Source organism: Notolabrus celidotus, chromosome 7, assembly GCF_009762535.1.
Source record: "Notolabrus celidotus isolate fNotCel1 chromosome 7, fNotCel1.pri, whole genome shotgun sequence".
NCBI classification, from domain to species: Eukaryota; Metazoa; Chordata; class Actinopteri; order Labriformes; family Labridae; genus Notolabrus; species Notolabrus celidotus.
In genome coordinates, this window is record NC_048278.1 from 32,500,775 (window position 1) to 32,518,706 (window position 17,932).

General features: G+C 41.1%; 1 protein-coding gene across 1 annotated transcript in view; it reads left to right on the forward strand.

The window, feature by feature from the left end:
* The window catches only part of ncf4 (neutrophil cytosolic factor 4), a 57,444-nt gene that overhangs the window by 7,436 nt on the left and 32,076 nt on the right, over positions 1-17,932 (forward strand). Inside the window, exons 4-6 of the mRNA XM_034687641.1 lie at positions 7,395-7,465; positions 8,191-8,318; positions 11,729-11,777. Coding sequence (XP_034543532.1) covers positions 7,395-7,465; positions 8,191-8,318; positions 11,729-11,777 — 248 coding nt within the window. The remainder of the gene's footprint in view (positions 1-7,394; positions 7,466-8,190; positions 8,319-11,728; positions 11,778-17,932) is intronic.

The window sequence follows — 17,932 nt, forward strand, 5'->3', positions numbered from 1 at the left end:
AACTGTCACTTCAGTTACCTTAAGTCAAACATGTAGCTTTCTTTCTTGTCTGCGAGCGTTCAGAGGGGATTTAGGCAGGATTGAATTTGCGGTATGAATTTTGAAAACACATTAACAAAGAGTAACTACCGTTGTTGTGGGTGGCACAGATTTGATTATAATTCAGCTCCAGCTCCGTGTGAGCTTACTTCTGATACAGCTGAAACTCCAAGGGTTTAAAAAACAGCATATTTAAGAAACATGATGCTGCATGATAATGTGAAGCACAAAAAATGTTGCAGAACAAACTTTCTTTATAGTGAGATATCTCAAACACAACACCTACTCTCCAAATATTATTGAGTAGAACTTGTTAAGGAGTCAAGTGGAGAGGATTGACAGAATCAAGCATTTGTGGTCAAATCTGACTTATTAAAATTGCCAAATTCGGCCCAATTTTTCTCTTGATTTTGGTGGGACCTACCAATTCAATCTTGAGGATAGCTGATACAATCATTTCTAGATACATTTTGGTCATTTTAATAAGTGAAAACCTTTAAATGTTTGCTAATAGGAAAAGCAAAGGAGGAAAATGAAGGATTCATTTGCATCACAGTTTCGAAACTGCAGATTGTGCAGAGCTCTCTGTTGCACAGTTCGTTAAAATATTTCAGTTTTTCACAATCACTGTTTTTTCCCTCTGGATATGCAAAAGTATGATTGCACTGTACGCTGTCATCGCAGGGAGCTGGGTCCCAGCAGCCTGACGCAGACAAAACAGAGCTAAGAGTTAAGATGAGATCAGGTTTTAATTGGCATAATGTTGACTGATATCCACCCAATAAAACATGACCTCATCTGAAACCACCCTGGGGATCAACTCAACACTTCTCTCATGACGAGTAACTGTCCCATTGAGGAAGCATGTCTGCATCTTTAAAAATGTCCTTCTATTAAACTTTATTAACCTGATGCAACTTCCTGAAAATACTTGAAATCATTGCAGAATATTCATAATGTGTTATTGCCTGTTGCTAAACGACATGTTGTCACAATATTGGCAAAAACTCTACACTGCCATTAGTCTATCATAACCACTGAGAATTATCCTGTAAGGTCAGTGTGGATCCTTAGCCTAGAATAAAGCTGGAGGTAATTATAATCCAATGAGACATTCAGAGTATTCAGAAAAGAGCAGATAGATAGAAGAAGAGATGAGTGCTACAAAGAAAACACAGAGACAGAATTTTGGAGAGTTGACAGAGGTTAATACATCTCTCTTTTTAGCTATCAAGTGGCTTATCCCAGTCAGGTGTGTGTGGGCAACATGATGAGCAGAGGACCAAAACATAATTTTCTGCTGGAACAGTTCTGTCCTCCATTAAAGAAAGAAGACAAACTACCAACAAAACAAATCTGGGGCTTTAATTTTCTTGCCCTCGAAGTTCATGACATGTCAATGTAAGGAGAGTGATTGGCTGATCCAAGAGAGCCTTGGTTTACGCACATGGAACCAATTGTTTCAGTTTCGTATACGCAATTTAGATTGACTCAAACATTACATCTGTAGTGTTTCTTATAATTCCTTTCCTTGAGATAAATAAGCCATTATAGAATGTCTGTGTTTGTCCTCTCTTCCTCTGTTCCTGGTGGCTCCAGTCTTATTCTACACCTCATTGTTTTCCCATAAGTCTGTCCGTCTGGGAGCTGCCATCAGTGTCCGTGTTGATTATCTGAGGCTGGAAAACAACATCTGCACTAATTAAAGCTTTGAATGGATGGCTTTGGGGAAGATGTGAGGTGTTTGTGTGAGCCTTAAATTGACCCACTCATGGTGATTTGGGCTACACTGCTTTCACCACCAATACAGATAAGTTATACGCAATTCAATTTTAAAAACTGCAATGCCTTCACTTTGGTTCTTGATAGAGTTGTCAGGAGCTCTGGTGTGATTGGCTCGTAAAGATAAGGTCTGAAACAGAACCTCACCCCGGGGACTGCAGTTTGAGTCACATGTGAAGAGAAATGTCAACATTGACTTAATATTTTAACAAGTTTGTGGTTAACTTCTGAAACAGAACCGGTTTGGTAGGATGAAGGCACCAACTCTATTTGGTTAGGTTTTAAAAAAGATTGTGATGTGAGCCGAAACATTCAGTCAACCTTGTCTTTTAAAGGGACTGTCTCCTGACTGTTGGGTGACATATTCAGGGAAAACCTCACGTAGGCAAACTTTAAATCAACAAGCAGGGATGTTCTGAAGTAACTCATTAACTAGTGGTTCAAAGAGCCTACATAAAACTTAATCTCTGTTTCCTTCATCAAAATACTGCCAAACCATGCCACACTACAAGATGCCTTTATCGCCTGTGCTTGTTTGCATCCAGATAGTAGAGCACTGTAGCATCATAGCAGTAGCTATTTACTGTGGCTGTGACTGATGGCTTCACCACAGCAGAGATAAGGCATAAGATCAGGATTTCAGCCCTACAATATAAAAACATTAATAACTTGTTAAACTGACTTTCAAATCTTGTTCCAGTGCTGACTAACAAGGGTTAAGACGTTTAATGGTTTAGTCAACTAAATGGCCACATCCCTATTAACAAGCAATACTCCACCTCAGCACAGTAGCGAGAGCTGCAGGGTGGTTTGGGTTGGATTGTTAAGAACTTACTTGAACACATTTTTTTGTTTTGATTTTCTATCACGTGGAACAAACATCATGTGGCTTATATTTCGTTCAGCTATCATGGAGGTGTTTTAAGGTTAAAGCATGTTTTGATGTGAATCAGCTGACTATAGGTGTTGCGCACATTGGAGACGCTAAGCTGGGAGCTGCGGCTGAGTGACAGGTCTCCATGAGCGCTTTTTTTCTCTGCTGCCAGACTGATTATGACCTGGTTTTGCTTCTGGCTGACCACGTTCAAATGTTTTTTTTTCTCAATAAGAACGAGTAGACAGAAAACTGGACACTGTGAGTCCAAAATATGTTTCTGTTCAGTTCTCTTGTTGCAGTACACCCCCATGTTGTTGTACGAGCCTTCCCTTTTATAACTGCATGTCCGCAAAGATTAAGAGTCTGCTCCACGCGTTGATATTCAGCGTGTTTAACATTTTGAACACCTCAATACAATCCTTAGCTATTCAATACTGTCAGCTTTATACATTGTGTCGTGAAGGAAAATTTGATTCAGGGGAAAAAACACATTTGGCATTGTTTATGAAATGGAAAACGTTTACGTTTAAAAAAAAAAATAATGAATCGATTATTCATCGTTTACATTTCCAAGGATCGATAACGGAAATTACTTGAAATTTACATCCCTAGTTTGGGTATAACTCCTTTGAAAATAAAGTACTGCAGTAGACTCAGTAAGGGTGCTATAGTCATGCTAGTGTCTCTATTAGACTTGACTGATTGTATTCTGAGCTAAAAGCTAATGTCAGCAGGCTAACATGCACATTTACAATGTAACTTAAAACAAGTTATACCATCTTCATCATTATTTTGTAGTCTGTTGGCATTGAGCAGAAACCTCTGGTGTTCAAAAATTAAGTCAATCGGTTGTGCAAAAAACCCTGCAGTACCTTGAGTGTCCACTTTAGTTTGGCTGCAAAAGCCAAGGAATCTCCATTAGAACCCATGTTGAAATGCTAATTTTTACAGAAAAATTAAACATGTTCATACAACATTTTTTTAGCATCACTGTTTCTTTGCTTGGGTCTAAGATGGGCAAAGTTATGTTGAGTCATTATTTTCAGTTTGGGGACTGCCACTGCTTGGGCTTCAAAACCCTTCTTCAGAAACCAATGGGTGACGTCACTGAGACCATGTCCATGTTGATACAGTCTTTGGTTAGCATGCTATACCGTTTAATTTCTTATTTCATGAAAAATATAACAATTATCATTTAAAAATAACTAATGATATTTTAAAATATGTCAGGCATTATTATCCCTGCAGTATGTTGGATTAAACAACAGATGGTTCACTTCTTGAAGCGCAAGCAGCACTTTAAACATGCGCTGTATCCAGTGTTAACTGTGTTTAGTAGTGAAGTATGTCCTTTAAATTAAGCTTACAGAGTAGATTGCCAAAATAATGAAGTAGAGCCTTTATTAGTAACACATGGACATGCTCGTCATGTAGCTGTGTATTCAGAGCTACATGTTAAGTAGCTTCATCTCTCTCCTCCTCATGGTGAACAATGGTGATGTCTGGAGCTCTGCCAAACCAGACCATTAAAACAAAGCTGCTGCTGTGCTCTGATCTCTTTACGGTTTCCTCAGCTCCGCTCCATCCTCCCCCCCTCGTGCCTCATCCATCCTTTGATGTTTACTGTATGTGTTGTTTGCCAAACATGGGCTAAAGGTACACATGATTCTCAATCTTGGCATTTGTTGGTGTTGCAGAGTTTGGGTTCACCGCATAGAGAGTGTGTGCCAGATATTTTAGACGGTTGCAGAAATGTATTTTAAAGTCAGGGTGTGAAAAGACGTTTGAAGCTGGATTGAGTGGTTTGTCTGAATTATAATTTATCTTAAAGGACGGCTGCTAAACTTTTGGAAGTCTGTATAAAGCAAACAAACAAACACACCACAACCTTTATTTACAAATCTGTGACATTAACTCTTTATCGACATTTAGACAGTTTCTCTCATTGTCACTTTCGATTTAGGGAAAGTTCTACTTTTCCACAAACTGATTTAGCGTCTGCCACTGAGGAGTCTGCTGGGTAATATTAGATCAGATGGGTTTAATTGCAGTGCCAGATCTCATCAGGATGGGGAGGGAATAAGAGAGACAGGAGGGAGACAGAGGGCAGGGTCGGTGATTGGTAGGAACAAAAACAGAGGAAATAGATCCGTTTGTTTTTGAATGATGAAATTCAATTATTAGAAAATGTTTCTTCCTTTTATCTTCCTCTCAATTTCGCCGTTAATAGATTCCATTTTATTTTCAATGTCATGCAATATCCAAGATTTTTTTCCTGCATAGTAGCTTCTTGTATCACAATGTAACCTTTGTGCAGATGCTATAAGAGAAACAGAAACTATACTCAAGGTCAGAAGAGCTTTTTGATTCAGTGAGGTCCCAGCAGAGGGTTAAAGGTGAGCTAGTGAGAGAGTGATTCATCATGAGTGAATCTGTGCCTGCGAGAGATTGAGTGACTTATGAGTGAACGAGAGGACAGAGATTGAGAGAGGAGAGGAGGGCTGGATATTGTGGTTGAGGGTCATTAGGACTGTGCTAAATCGGATTTAACAGCGGTGTCAGACGGCCTTGGATGGATTGTCGAGGGGTCTGATTCAGAGCATTAAGAGTCAGTGCTGTGACTAAAAACTTGTTGACTGGACTTGGTGTGGTGTCAGAGATAAATACTCACACTGTGAAATGTGTGGTGCAGAAAGGAGTATTGGTTGAGGTGGACAAATGTTGTCCTGTTACATTTTACACTAGCATCCTTTGAACTTCATTTTGCATGTACTGAAAAAAACGTCTTCAATTAAGTAACATTTTCTAACAGATATCAAAATATCTAACCTATGTGGTGTTATTGAATGCATGGTTTAAATGAGCTGTTACAATTACATCTGCTGTCCCCGTGGAGCTGCTGAGTCAAGCTGCCTTGTTACTGTATGGTTTGACTTTCAAAGACTTCAGACTGAAGAAAAATTTGGACAACAGCAAAAGCAGGTCAAATAAATCTATTAAAATTAAACAAACAACCGTACAAAAAACTATTACTCTACATTAAAATGTGCAGTCAGTACACAGAGGTCTGGATTTTCAGTATGGGAAGTGTTGTAGTTTCTATCTGTGGTGCATTTGTAGTTCAAGTAGTATTGGCCAATCATGTTTTGCATGCTTTGATGTATGCAGGAAAAACAGCCTGTATGGAGAGCAAAAGCAGGCAGAACCCACATTGCTATAATGACGTTGCAGCTCCACCATGATTTTTAAATATTTTGATGAAGATATCTCCATGCAGGAGCCGCTAACAACAAAAGCTAGATTGAAAAATTTAGTTTGGATAATGAATTTACACAGTATGGTGTTGAAAAATTTAACTGTGGTTTGATTTTCTGACAACCTGGAATGCATCAGAAATGATCGATCTGACTTTCGTTCAACAAATATGCATTTTCTTTTTTAAGTTATATATTTTTGGGCTTTTGTGTCTTTTTATGATAGGAAAGCTGAAGAGAGACAGGAAATGTGGGGAGTAGAGAGTGGGGGAAGACATGCCAGGACATGGTCATGGCCGGGAGTCGAGCCAGCGACCTCTTGGACGAGTACTATAGCCTCTGTATGTGGAGCCCTTAGACTGCTAGGCCACCAGCGCCCCACAAATATGCATTTTAAAAGTTTTTTTCTTTCTCTCTTAAGGACAGACCTCAACAAGTTTGTATTTTCAATCTTACAAATCACACTTAGGATGGAAGAAAACAAGTGTCACATTAGAGAATAATGCAAAAAAAAAGAGCTTTCTAACAGCAAAGTGAAGCGCTGCAAAATGTACACTTACACACTCATACTGACTTTAGCGTTAGATTTAGAGTTGGAGTTCAAATTAGCTAAATGACATGGTAGAGTTTAACTTGTCTGCAGCAACTGATAGCCTAGCCTCCGTTCTGGTTCTCTGGTTTCTTTCTCAACAAGGGTCAAGCTGGCGGGATCCCTTGTGACTAATACACTCACTATTGGAAAGTACCTCATGAAACCCCACTTTAAAAAAACTCAGCTATAGTATACATCTCTGTAAGTGTTCAGTGTGTCAAAAATACCAGGATGTCTTAATACATATGCAGAAAATCGGAGTGCTGTTTTAGCTTTTCTCACCGGTTATCTAATCCCAGTAAAAGATGCTTCACATCCACTGAGCAGAAGAAGTCACAACTAACTGTGAGACATATCTGAGTTGAGGGGTCAAGGTTCAAGGTGCAGTGTTATCATAAATGAGCATGCATACTTAATTTTATTTGCAGGGGCAGTGGTGGAAAAGAAGTGATTCAGAAGTTTAGTTTTTTTTTTTTGCCTGAGAGCAGATTTCTTCCTCGCTGCCTCTTTGCTGTATTTCTAAACATCTTTCCACATTACTGCCAACAACTGTCAATCAGCGGGGTAGTGGAGGAATGTTTTTTTATTGCTTGGGTGCATGTGCATCTATGTGCTTTAACTGAAAACACCAGAGGGGGGCTTTGAATTTATTGAGACGGCGAAAATGATTGAGAGGCAGTAAAGCAGGGAAAGGACTAAAAGGTCTAAAATTAAGTTATTCGCCGCAAGTTTTCATTGGGACTTAGCACTGTAAGCAAGCTCAAGGAAACATCTGCTTTACAGATTACACATCTAACCTCTGCTGATTGTATTCCTGCCCCTTTGTCATTGTGAACTTGTCTTTCTGCAGGAAAGGTCTTCATTGGCAACAAGCGTGAGATTGCAGAGAGCAGGATCCCTGAACTCAACATGTACATGAAGGTAATCACATTTAATGTCATGCATGATGCAGTCTTTTATTTCCAACAAAGGTTTTTTGAGTTGTTGGCATGCTTGGTATCTTTTGTAGCTGCATTGCAGAAGCCTACAAACTTAGTGGGCTGAACTATGCTGTAGGTGGATAAGCACTGACTCGGATATTTCAGCAGTAGTTTGCAGATGGAGCTCAACATGTAGGCGTTGCTGCTCTCTTCTCTTTGCTCTGCCCTGTGCCCACATCACGTCTGACTGACTGTAGTTGCGGGACTTTTGACATGTTTCACTGTTGCTCCATCGCTAAAAACACGATCAGGTTCTCTTTCTCCCACTCACTCACTTCTCTTTTCTGCTTTGCTCTTTTTTTTCCTCCCCGCAACCTACGTGCTTCTCATTTTGCCACACTCTCTCGCCTTCGCTCGCCTTGCACTTGTAATCTTATGCACTTCATCTCCTCTCTCTCATCTCACCATTCCTTCCATCCTTATCGCACCAATCTCCCACCACCCTACTCTTCCTTCTTCTCTTCTCATCAAACTCCCACTCTCCGTGCACCCCTTTTGTCTCTGCAGACTTCATTTACCATTCATTCTGGTTGTCTCCTTTTTTTTTTCCATCTTCCCTCCATCTCCACCTGTTGTCCGCATCCTCCAACTACTTCTTTCGGTCCCTCCTCTCTTGCTTCCCAACCCCTTCTGATCTCCTCATCCTCTCTCTCTTCTCTCTCCAAGGGGTTGCTGGGTCAGCCAATATGGTTTCTGCTGGATGAGGCTCTCAGGATGTTTTTCTACCAGACGGACTTGGACAGTGAGCAACAGCCAAGAGCCCTCAGGCGTCTCCGCCCACCTACCCGAAAAGTGTAAGCCCCCCCCTGCACACAATGCCAACAAGTGCTAAAAGAGTGACTGCTAGAGACACTCAACATTCAATTGAACTCCCTTTTGAATCATAGCAGCTGTCTGTAATCATGATGAAGTCATCTCCATGACAGGAAGGTTGTTTTTCATGAGAATACTGGAGCAGAGGAGACCAAAAACCAAGTTTGTGAAGCGCTTGAGGGGGCAAAGGTCTTGGAAATCAGGTTTGAAGTTCAAGCACCTGCACTTATTTTTGAAGGGGGCTGATGGTCGAACTACAGACCGGCTTCCAATACCAAAATCCTTTCAAACGCCTGGATTCTACATTTAAAAAAAGTATCTGTGAACAGAGATTATCCTTTGTCCAATCTAAAAGAAGTCTTGTGAGTAAGACAACCTGTAGGATCTTAAGCATCCTACAGGATCTATGGTCTGTGAGAGGAGGCCTTTGAACAACATTATTGGCCCCATAAAACAGGAAAGTTTGCAATACTTAGACTACAAAATTTCTATCAATAATACAAAATAAAAAAACTTTGACCTTGCTGGTGTTAGAAACAGAAAGGTCATGAATGATCTGTCCACCACACTGTGTGAATCTAATTGTCCAGCTGAACTAATGACAGCTTTTTGTAAAAACAACTGATGTCACCTCAAAATTAAGCTTTGTTTTTCAGATGCAATGCTTGATTTGACAATAAGTGCAGCAGTGATTCCTCCCACTTCACTCCTGCATCTCTTCTTCACATCATAAACAAATGCACTGAAGCAGTGAGGGTGAACAAGCAGAAAATACTTTGGCATAGAGAAAACTCCATAGAGACTTTTTTTTACCCCTTTCAAAGTACACTTCCTCATTCATAACAGCTTTCAGGCTCCTGATTGGCTCATTTCCCTGTGGGTAGATTACACCAGCAGGTGTGTGGTAAAGCCGGACTCTCTCAATAGGAAATGATGCAAAATTAGACTTTCAGTACTTCCTCTGTTTTTGCATCTGACCTTCCTTATTCAACATGGAGATATATCTGATTGATGTGTTGGGCCATTATAAGGAACGTTGATGCTTCCTCTTTCAGTTCCTACCACACAAATGATTCTCCTCATGTCTTATGAGCCACATGCGTGTCACAAAGCTTGATTCAACCTATTCAACCTCATCAGGAGTTTTCTTGCCTCATGACAGTACAAGCCATATTTCTTTTACTACGAGTTTCATTTATGGTTTTAGAACTATTCAGTATAAAATCATTGACACTCTGCATTCTTGTAAAAGAAAATAAGATCTGAAGTTTAGCATTTTTAAACCTTTAGCACTTATTTTATTGAGTGAGAATGCTTTTTGCGTCTTCCTAGCAGTTCTCTGTGATGCTTTATAAGTGCTTAAATGTTCACAATGAAAATGCTAAACAGCTGCCTACATTTAGTTGTATTTTATTTCAGTGTTCACCATCTAAGTTACTCTTTGGTCTTGCTAATGAGCACGGCATGCATATTCCAGCTTTATGGGACTTATTATGCATGTATTTGGGATTTTCTGACTGATTTCCTAGTTGTTACAACATAAATTTAAATTATGACCAACCAAGTTGTCTAAAAGTAAAAGACATTCACAAAGTAGTTGAAAATTAAGCAAAATGTATGAGTCTGTGGCTAAATTATGTCAAATTGGTTTGCTGAGTGTGGCTACAGCTAGCAGAGCTAGCACCACCAGTCTTCAGCCTTCCTCGCAAGTTAAGGTCCTCATGCCTGTGCTGGTTACACGCTCCGGTCAAGTACTTATATGCCAGTGTAACCAGACACAGCCTACATACAACTTTATCTACACTTTCTACACAGAAATACTGCAGAACTATGTCACGCTACGAGATGTTATCTGTCATCTGTCATCTGTGCTTGTTTGCATCTGGGTAGTAGAGCATTATAGTACAAAAGCAGTAGCCATTAATGAAGCTACAGTGCCAGCTAATGGTGGGCGGCTGCCCTATTGTTAAGACACATCATGTGGCCGCAATTTTTGGGCCAACAATAATAAACTAGAACAATTAGTTTAGCCAACTGTAAAAATGTCACTGAAAATCAATCCATCATTTATATAGCACCAGGGCTATATAGTAAGTCCTCAGTCCACAGGGACTTGGCTTGGGAATTGGAGGGTCGCCGGTTCAAGTCAAAGTTTTGCATGTGGACTGGTGGCTGGAGAGGTGCTGGTCCATCTGCCTGGGCACTGGCGAGGTGCCCTTGAGCAAGGCACTGAACCCCCAACTGCTCGTGTGGCGCTGGTTGATGGCAGTCTCAACACTCTGACATCTCTCCTAAGTGCATGTCCATAGCATGTTTGTGCATGATTGCATGTATATCAAACTTTGTGTTTGTAGGACGATCAAAAAAAAGAACACGAGTGAAAAATTGAATTTCCCCCATAGGGATTAATAGAGTACGTTTTCCTTTACCTTTCATACAAGTCAAATGAATTTCAAAGTTCTTTACAGTGATTGAAAAACAACAAAGAAGCAGCAGTAGAATAATGGCAAAACATACTACATATTAATAAACAAATAGATTTTGAAGAAGAGACTAATGCAAAAAATCAACAATAAAATGTATGTAATTAAACATAATTTAAAGCATCAAAAGAAAAATTAGGATATCAATATTTAGAACAATTTAAAAAGGGAAAGGATAGCAAGACTTAAGATATTAGATTTTTTTTTTTTTAAGTTAAATTTTTGGACATTTTTGCATGTATTATACATGACAGCTGAAGAGAGACAGGAAATGTAGGGAGTAGAGAGTGGGGAAGGACATGCAGTAAATGGTCGAGGCTGGAATCGAGCCTGCGACCTCTGCAATGAGGACTATAGCCTCTGTAAATGGGGCCTGCGCTTAGTCCTCTAGGCCAATATCGCCCCAAGACGTTCGATTTTTAATTTGACTCAAGGCGCACATCTCTCCCATGAATGCTATTCAAGGATTTCATACAAATTTAAAGTAAGGATTTAAAGATAAGCTCAAAGAATCAGGAAATAGTTTCCCAAATTATCCTGAGGGGAAAACAAAATTCTGTGTAATCCAATAAAAGTTGTGAAAATATTTCTGTGAAGTAGAATTTTAAACAGATTGCGGTGGAAGATGATCTCCTGGTGAAAAAAAAAAGCCAGAGGACCAACAGAATCACTATGATTCAATTCTGGGGACCATGCATGCGCTAAAAAATTGCACAGTGATCTAGATGAACCTTAATGAGACATTTCAGTCCAGCCAGAATGTTAGTGTGGCTAAGATTATGGAGATTTGTTTAAACAGAAGCTGCAGTTAGAGGTCAAAATCATGGACAAAAATAGTCCTCAAATGTTCATCATCTGATCTAACATCTGACATCTGTTGTCCCTTTCTATCTCCCTTCGTCTTTTAGGAAGACAGTCAAACCAAAGATGGACCTCTTCTCCTCGCCCAGGGCCGAGGTATGTGTGCACTTCCAGCTTTTTGGTTGTTGTTGCTTTGGTTACAATCTCCATGCCCACCCACGGATTAACAACTTTTTTAAAGTCGAACAACCACGCAGAATGCACTCCATCACCCCGAGAAATACCATATGATCCTGAGCACCCTTGGCATGACTCCATCACCTCATGACATGCACACACACACAGAGAGAAAAACACACACACACACACACACACACACAAAATCCTGCCCACTGTATTGCAGTACTTTGTTGGACTCACAAACAAGGCAGATGAAAACAACACACACCTACATATTGATTATGAAGGATGGCTTGATTTGTTAAACGTTGTTCCACACTTTCTCTCCTCCCTCTTTCCTGTGACACTGTTGACCTCATCAATAGTTCCCGCCTCGCTTCACTTCATTTTTTAATTCCTGTATCCATCTCTCTTTCATTACAGCCTCTCTCTCTCCCTCCTCCCTTCCTTAATTCCCTCGCTTCCCCTCCCTCTTCCACAACCTTTGACAATCCTTAAGTTTGTCCTTGTTTCCTCCCCCTCCCCCCAAAGTTTCATCCGTCCATCATCTCCTTCTCTTTTCTTTAACATCCTTACATTTTTATTCTGTTCACACCTTCCACTCTAAGGCTGAAACACAGGAAAGGGGAAACAGTTCGTAGTCACCTCACTGAGAGGTGGAGGTTGTGTTGCATGTGTACGAGAGGGGGGGGTACAGTCAGGTCACGGATTAAAGTGGTAATAATCTGTTTAATCATCCGAGGAGGATAAATTGCTTTTGTTCTTTTGTACAATAAGCACTTCCCCTGACGACCTTTAAGCACACTTACACTTATGCAAAGATGGGGACAGGTATTTCAAAATGTACGTATGTTGACTGTTAATCTGTTGACGACATCAGTCCGTGTGGGTCATGTTTGCCTTATTGGAATAGTTCATTTCCAGTCAAGACAAACTCTACTGGGCTGCATGAAAGCTTCATTGAGTCCACAAGTTCCATGTTTTCACTGCTAATACCGTTACAAGGTTATTCTGAAATGGAAATCTGCACAACAGTTGTTTTAGCTACTTAGTTATCGCCAACCCTAATGTGTTACACTGAACACAGGATGCTAAATCTGGTGATTTTAATAAGGAAACCTTCTTTATACTCGAGGAAGACACTGTGGTTTAAATATGAGGACAAAGAAGGGACTAACATGGGGAAGGGTTCAAGTCACAGATGACGACAGAGTCCATGTTATTGCCAAATATAAATAACTGAGATTCAGAGCCAGGGTGCCATTGGGCAACAAGAAAGTCCAAGCATAAAAGAGAAAATTTAATAGGTGGATGTAAAATGCCAAGTCTGTGGTGAGCTGTCCTTGGTGGGAAGCCCTGGCTGCCTCGCTACAAGCCGGTAATGTGACCACTAGCAGACCTGGGGTTTCCCAAAGGCGTTAACTTTGATAACTGGTAATCCGATTTATTCTGTTCAAAGGTAACGGAAGTTAGCATAAATGTTAATGTTAAAACCTGTTGAAACTCCATTGGTCTGCCCCTCCTGCTGCAGCAGCAGAGAGGGTCACCACAATCTGAATCCAGTAAAAAGGGTTAATCCAAACACTTTATATCCATAGAGATCGACAGAGTAAGTCAAATCTACAAAGGCAGTATGCTCTTGCTCAAGTTGTCTGTGATCCATCTTACCATTTAAGAATAGGGTTTAGATCTGTCTTCTTTCTCAGGTGAACAAACTCACAGTAAATGCTCCTTGAAATGAGAATTCAGGCTCTTCTCAGTGATTCAGATTATTTGGCTCAGCTCAGCAAGAGCCATCTCTTTATGCTCCCAAACAGCTTTTCATGATATAGTTTATGTACAAGAGCTGGCTTTTAAAGCTGAGTCACGTGCGACTAATACATACTACTCCCCACCTTAGCGTAGATATCTGCTGCCACAGTGCTGCGTTCTGTGACAAGTCACGCTATTTTAAGCTGAAGTTTATTAATGCAGCGTACAGTATTGTGTTCAGTGTCTAGGCTCCAACCTCATTACTACTCGCAGATTAATTTATATGCATTATATGTGGAGTTATGAGATAGGACTAACCTCCCCATCAGAACCTACAGGTGGATTCTGGGGAGAAGGTGGGGTTGAAAGGGGAGCAGGGCAGCAGTAGCACTGGCAAGACGGAGGCTGATACAGGAAGTATTGCAGCTTAAACAGACCGTCAAATGAGAGGATGTTTCGTCAGCTGATAGAGAGGATGATGTATCAGTATGAATCAGTGCAGCTTGAGTCGCCTGCCTGAACTACCTTACAGGTGGCGCTCCATTTATTGGGATGCAATGTAGGAGCATTTTTGGTACACTTAGAAACACCTTCTTGCAAGACCTGACATAAAAAGGTTGCGGCTAAAGAGTCGAACATCCACCTTATTAAAGCATCTGGGGATCCATCTGGCACTACCTGCCCAAGTAAAGATAATACATAATAACTGATTGATGTTACAGTAGTGGAAAGGGAATGGTTGGTAGGGAATTAAATATAAACATGTCAGTCACATTGATGGTGTACCAGGAAAAGCATCACAGCAGCAGAAGGGCGTGACGTCTATGAAGAGAAAATAGTCCTTTTAAGAGGTTTGGTGAGCGACCACTCAACGTTGCTTCCTCTCGTCTGTGTGGAGTAAACACTGGAATACTGCACGCTTGAATCCAAAGAGAGAGACTTTTTCTTTCTCACTATGAATTATTTACACCGTGAAGGTATTATGTAAGGGATGATGTATGGTTAACAGGTAGTTATGGGAAATAGAATCCCAACAGGGTGAGACAACACCCTGACATGAAGCGGCAAAAAACTTGGTGAAAAGTTTCAGTTGGTCAGTGATTCGACGTCAGTTAGCGTTCCATGACAATGGATTCTTATCTGCCTGTTGTGGTGGATTTAACATGAAACTGTCCTCATTCAGCTCTCCTTCTTGCTGCTATCATCACCACCGCTCATGGTTTAAGTTTCTTTGTGGCGACTGACCGGCTCTGCTGCCATTACCAATATTGCTGTTTTGAAGCTAACGGTTTTACCTCACCTTACGGTCGATGGTGTCAACCATAGACATATAAAGAGTAGAAGCCACATTGGCTGCTTGGTCCAGTCATCCTACCCATGATCCTACCTGTAAACGTAAACTGAAGCAGCAGAGACTTCAAGATGCCAGAGCACTGTGCGGCAAAATACCTATGATACATCACATATATCTCATATCAGAATATTCTATTACTGTTAAGCCCACTATGAATGTTAAAATACGCCGAACCATGTGTCCTGTATCATACCTACATGTATGACGTTTGTAGGAAAAAAAAAATGCATGAAAATCAGTTTAGTATTCAGCGAGTTATGATTGATTAAATGCACTGACACTTAATTGCGCCTGCCAAACAGATTACACTGAGTGGAGCGGGTGACCGGACCAAGATGGCGCCCCCACGGCTCATCAGCGCCAATAGGTAGTAGTGGGCGATGCGGCGTCTACTAGGGGTGTAACGGATCAAAAAACTCACGGTTCGGATCGGATCACGGTTTTGAGTCACGGGTCGGATCATTTTTCGGATCAGCAAAAAAAATAAAATATAATAAAAAGACAAATATAACTTTGTCCTCCATTTATTTTGGAAAACACTTTTAAACTTTTGCCCATTAAATAAAAACAACCATCAACTCAAAATTTACTCTGGGCCCAGTCCTGGCTCGTTCACTGCATTTCATGGCATGGCAAGTGAAGGAGCAGAGGAACTTCAAAAGTTTCACTCCATTCTTCTTTCAATTGCTGATTTTCATCGTCCACTTTTCTTTGAGATGCAAACTGAACACACCGTTTTCGTGCATTCTAGGGTCCTACAGCTGGTAAAGTGCCAATATGTGAACTGCTCCATAAATGAAAGTGAAAGTTAAAAATTGAACTCGCAGCAGTGAACTCTAAGTGACCCAGTAACAGCCTGTCTGCGTATCGTTGACATGGAGACAAGTCCCGGTAAACACGACCAGAACACAGAGTGAATGAATAACAGTTCGGGGGCCATGAACAGGCGGCCGGATGCGGTCCGCGGGACGCGTATTGACGGCCTCTGGTCTAGTGGGTGCGCGACGGAATTTCATAATGTGGCTCAATCACATTCAGCATTCACTGTATTTCACAGGGAAACCAAAATGCTCCCATACATGTGACTTACAAGTTGCAGGAGGGTTTTCAAGTTCCTCTGCTCCTTCACTTACCATGACAAGAGCTGCGCTTGATGAGTGAGTGTGGATTGAACATGTGGTCATCACGTGAACACGCGCAACTTTTTTCATAAACCGATCCGCGGACCACGTCCGTGCCGATCCGTGGAGAGGCATCCGTGCGGATCATGGATCAACGATGATCCGTTGCACCACTAGCGTCTACTCTTTGTATGTCTATGGTGTCAACAAGCCGAAGCAACATGTGTCTGAACTCTTTTCTGTGGGTTGATTTGACATGATGTGTGATCAGTTTGCCTCTGGTGTTGCTCATGTTAGTGAAAGTTAATCACCATTGTCAAAGGGTTGTTAAGGGGTTTTGACCAATCAGAATCAAGCATCTTACACAACCGGAAGATCAGTAAGAAAGCCGGGTAGTAATATACATCAAAGGTTCGAGCAGCTTTAGTCAAAAAGACGACTAATGTTTTTCCACCATGTTCAGAAGTAACATGCTCTGTGTGTCGTCTGTTAGGCTCTTTGTTTGAGGCTCTTATTAAGCTTCACTGTCACCTCTGTCATCTGTAGGTGGAGTAACTTTAAAAAGTCATGCAAATATTTAACAACCTACAAACTGTTCCTATCAATTTGAAGGTTTTTAACTGTCTAATGGACAAACTAAGGTCTCTGACAAAACATTTAAACTGTATGTTTTAACACCTTCTCTCCTCATGGAGGGCATGTGAGGATTTTAGGACACAGCTCAAGACAGAAATACCTCAATGCCTGTTTGTTGCAGTGTTTGCACGTTTGTCGCCTCTGCTCTGCTGTGTCGACGGTTACGTCTACACTTCTTAAAGCGTTTAATGTGAGTCCATGTCTGCAGGTGAAGTGTGTGCAGCTTTCTGCAGCTCTTGAACTCTGTATGCTTTATCCCTTGGAAAATCGTTTAACTTTTTTCTAACCTTGCACTGCACATAAAGAAGGTACAGCTATTGCTCACACATAAAACACACACACACACACACACACCACACACACACACACACACACACACACACACACACACACACACACACACACACACACACAGACACACACTGTGTATCTCTCTGCACACTCTGATGGTGTTTTATTGTAAAACTAAGAGCAACCACTACATTTCTCTCCCTTACTCTCTCTATCCCTCTCTCTCTCTCTGCCTCCCCTCTCTCCCACACAAAAGTAAAACAGTGGTGTGCACTACTCACGAAGCAGTCAGCCTACTCAACGTTTATTTTAGCTCTCTCTCTCTCTCTCTCTCTCTCTCTTTCTCTCAGAGAGAAATACAAAAAAACTCTGCTCCTCTGTGTGGTTGTGTTTGTCCTGCCTTGTGTCTTTTCAGCACAGGGAAGTGGCTCTTAAACTCCGTCCAAACTGCGATCAATAGCCGCTCTTTTGCCTGACGGATAAGAGAAGAACACGGTCATTTGTCACAGCAGAGCTGGTGCGAGCGTTTGCCTTTACGCTACAACACTTCATTCCACTCCACTTAGTATTAGCTCAGGCTTAACCCCCAAACACCGCCATGAGTAATTGTTGTTGGCTGTGGCACTATGAGCGTCAAACAAGGTCAATGGGACACACTACGCTCAGTTAGCATGACTTTATCTCTGCAGGAGCTGGAGGGCTGGTCTTGTCTGATGTGACAAAATTAAGGAGGGACTGACAAAGAAGCAGAGGTGGATTAAAGGAGACAAAAGAGGCTGAGGGAGGAAGAAAGATGGAGTGCAAAATTGGATTAAAAAAAAAACCTCAGAAAGAGAAAATTGAAAATGAAGCCGGTCCCTAATCGACTGAGCTTCAGCCCTTCCTCTTCTCTGGTGAGAGCCATGAGGCAGAAATGAGATCCTATTTTAGATGAAGACCTGCCAGATATGGAGGTAAACTTAGTACTCATCCTTAAC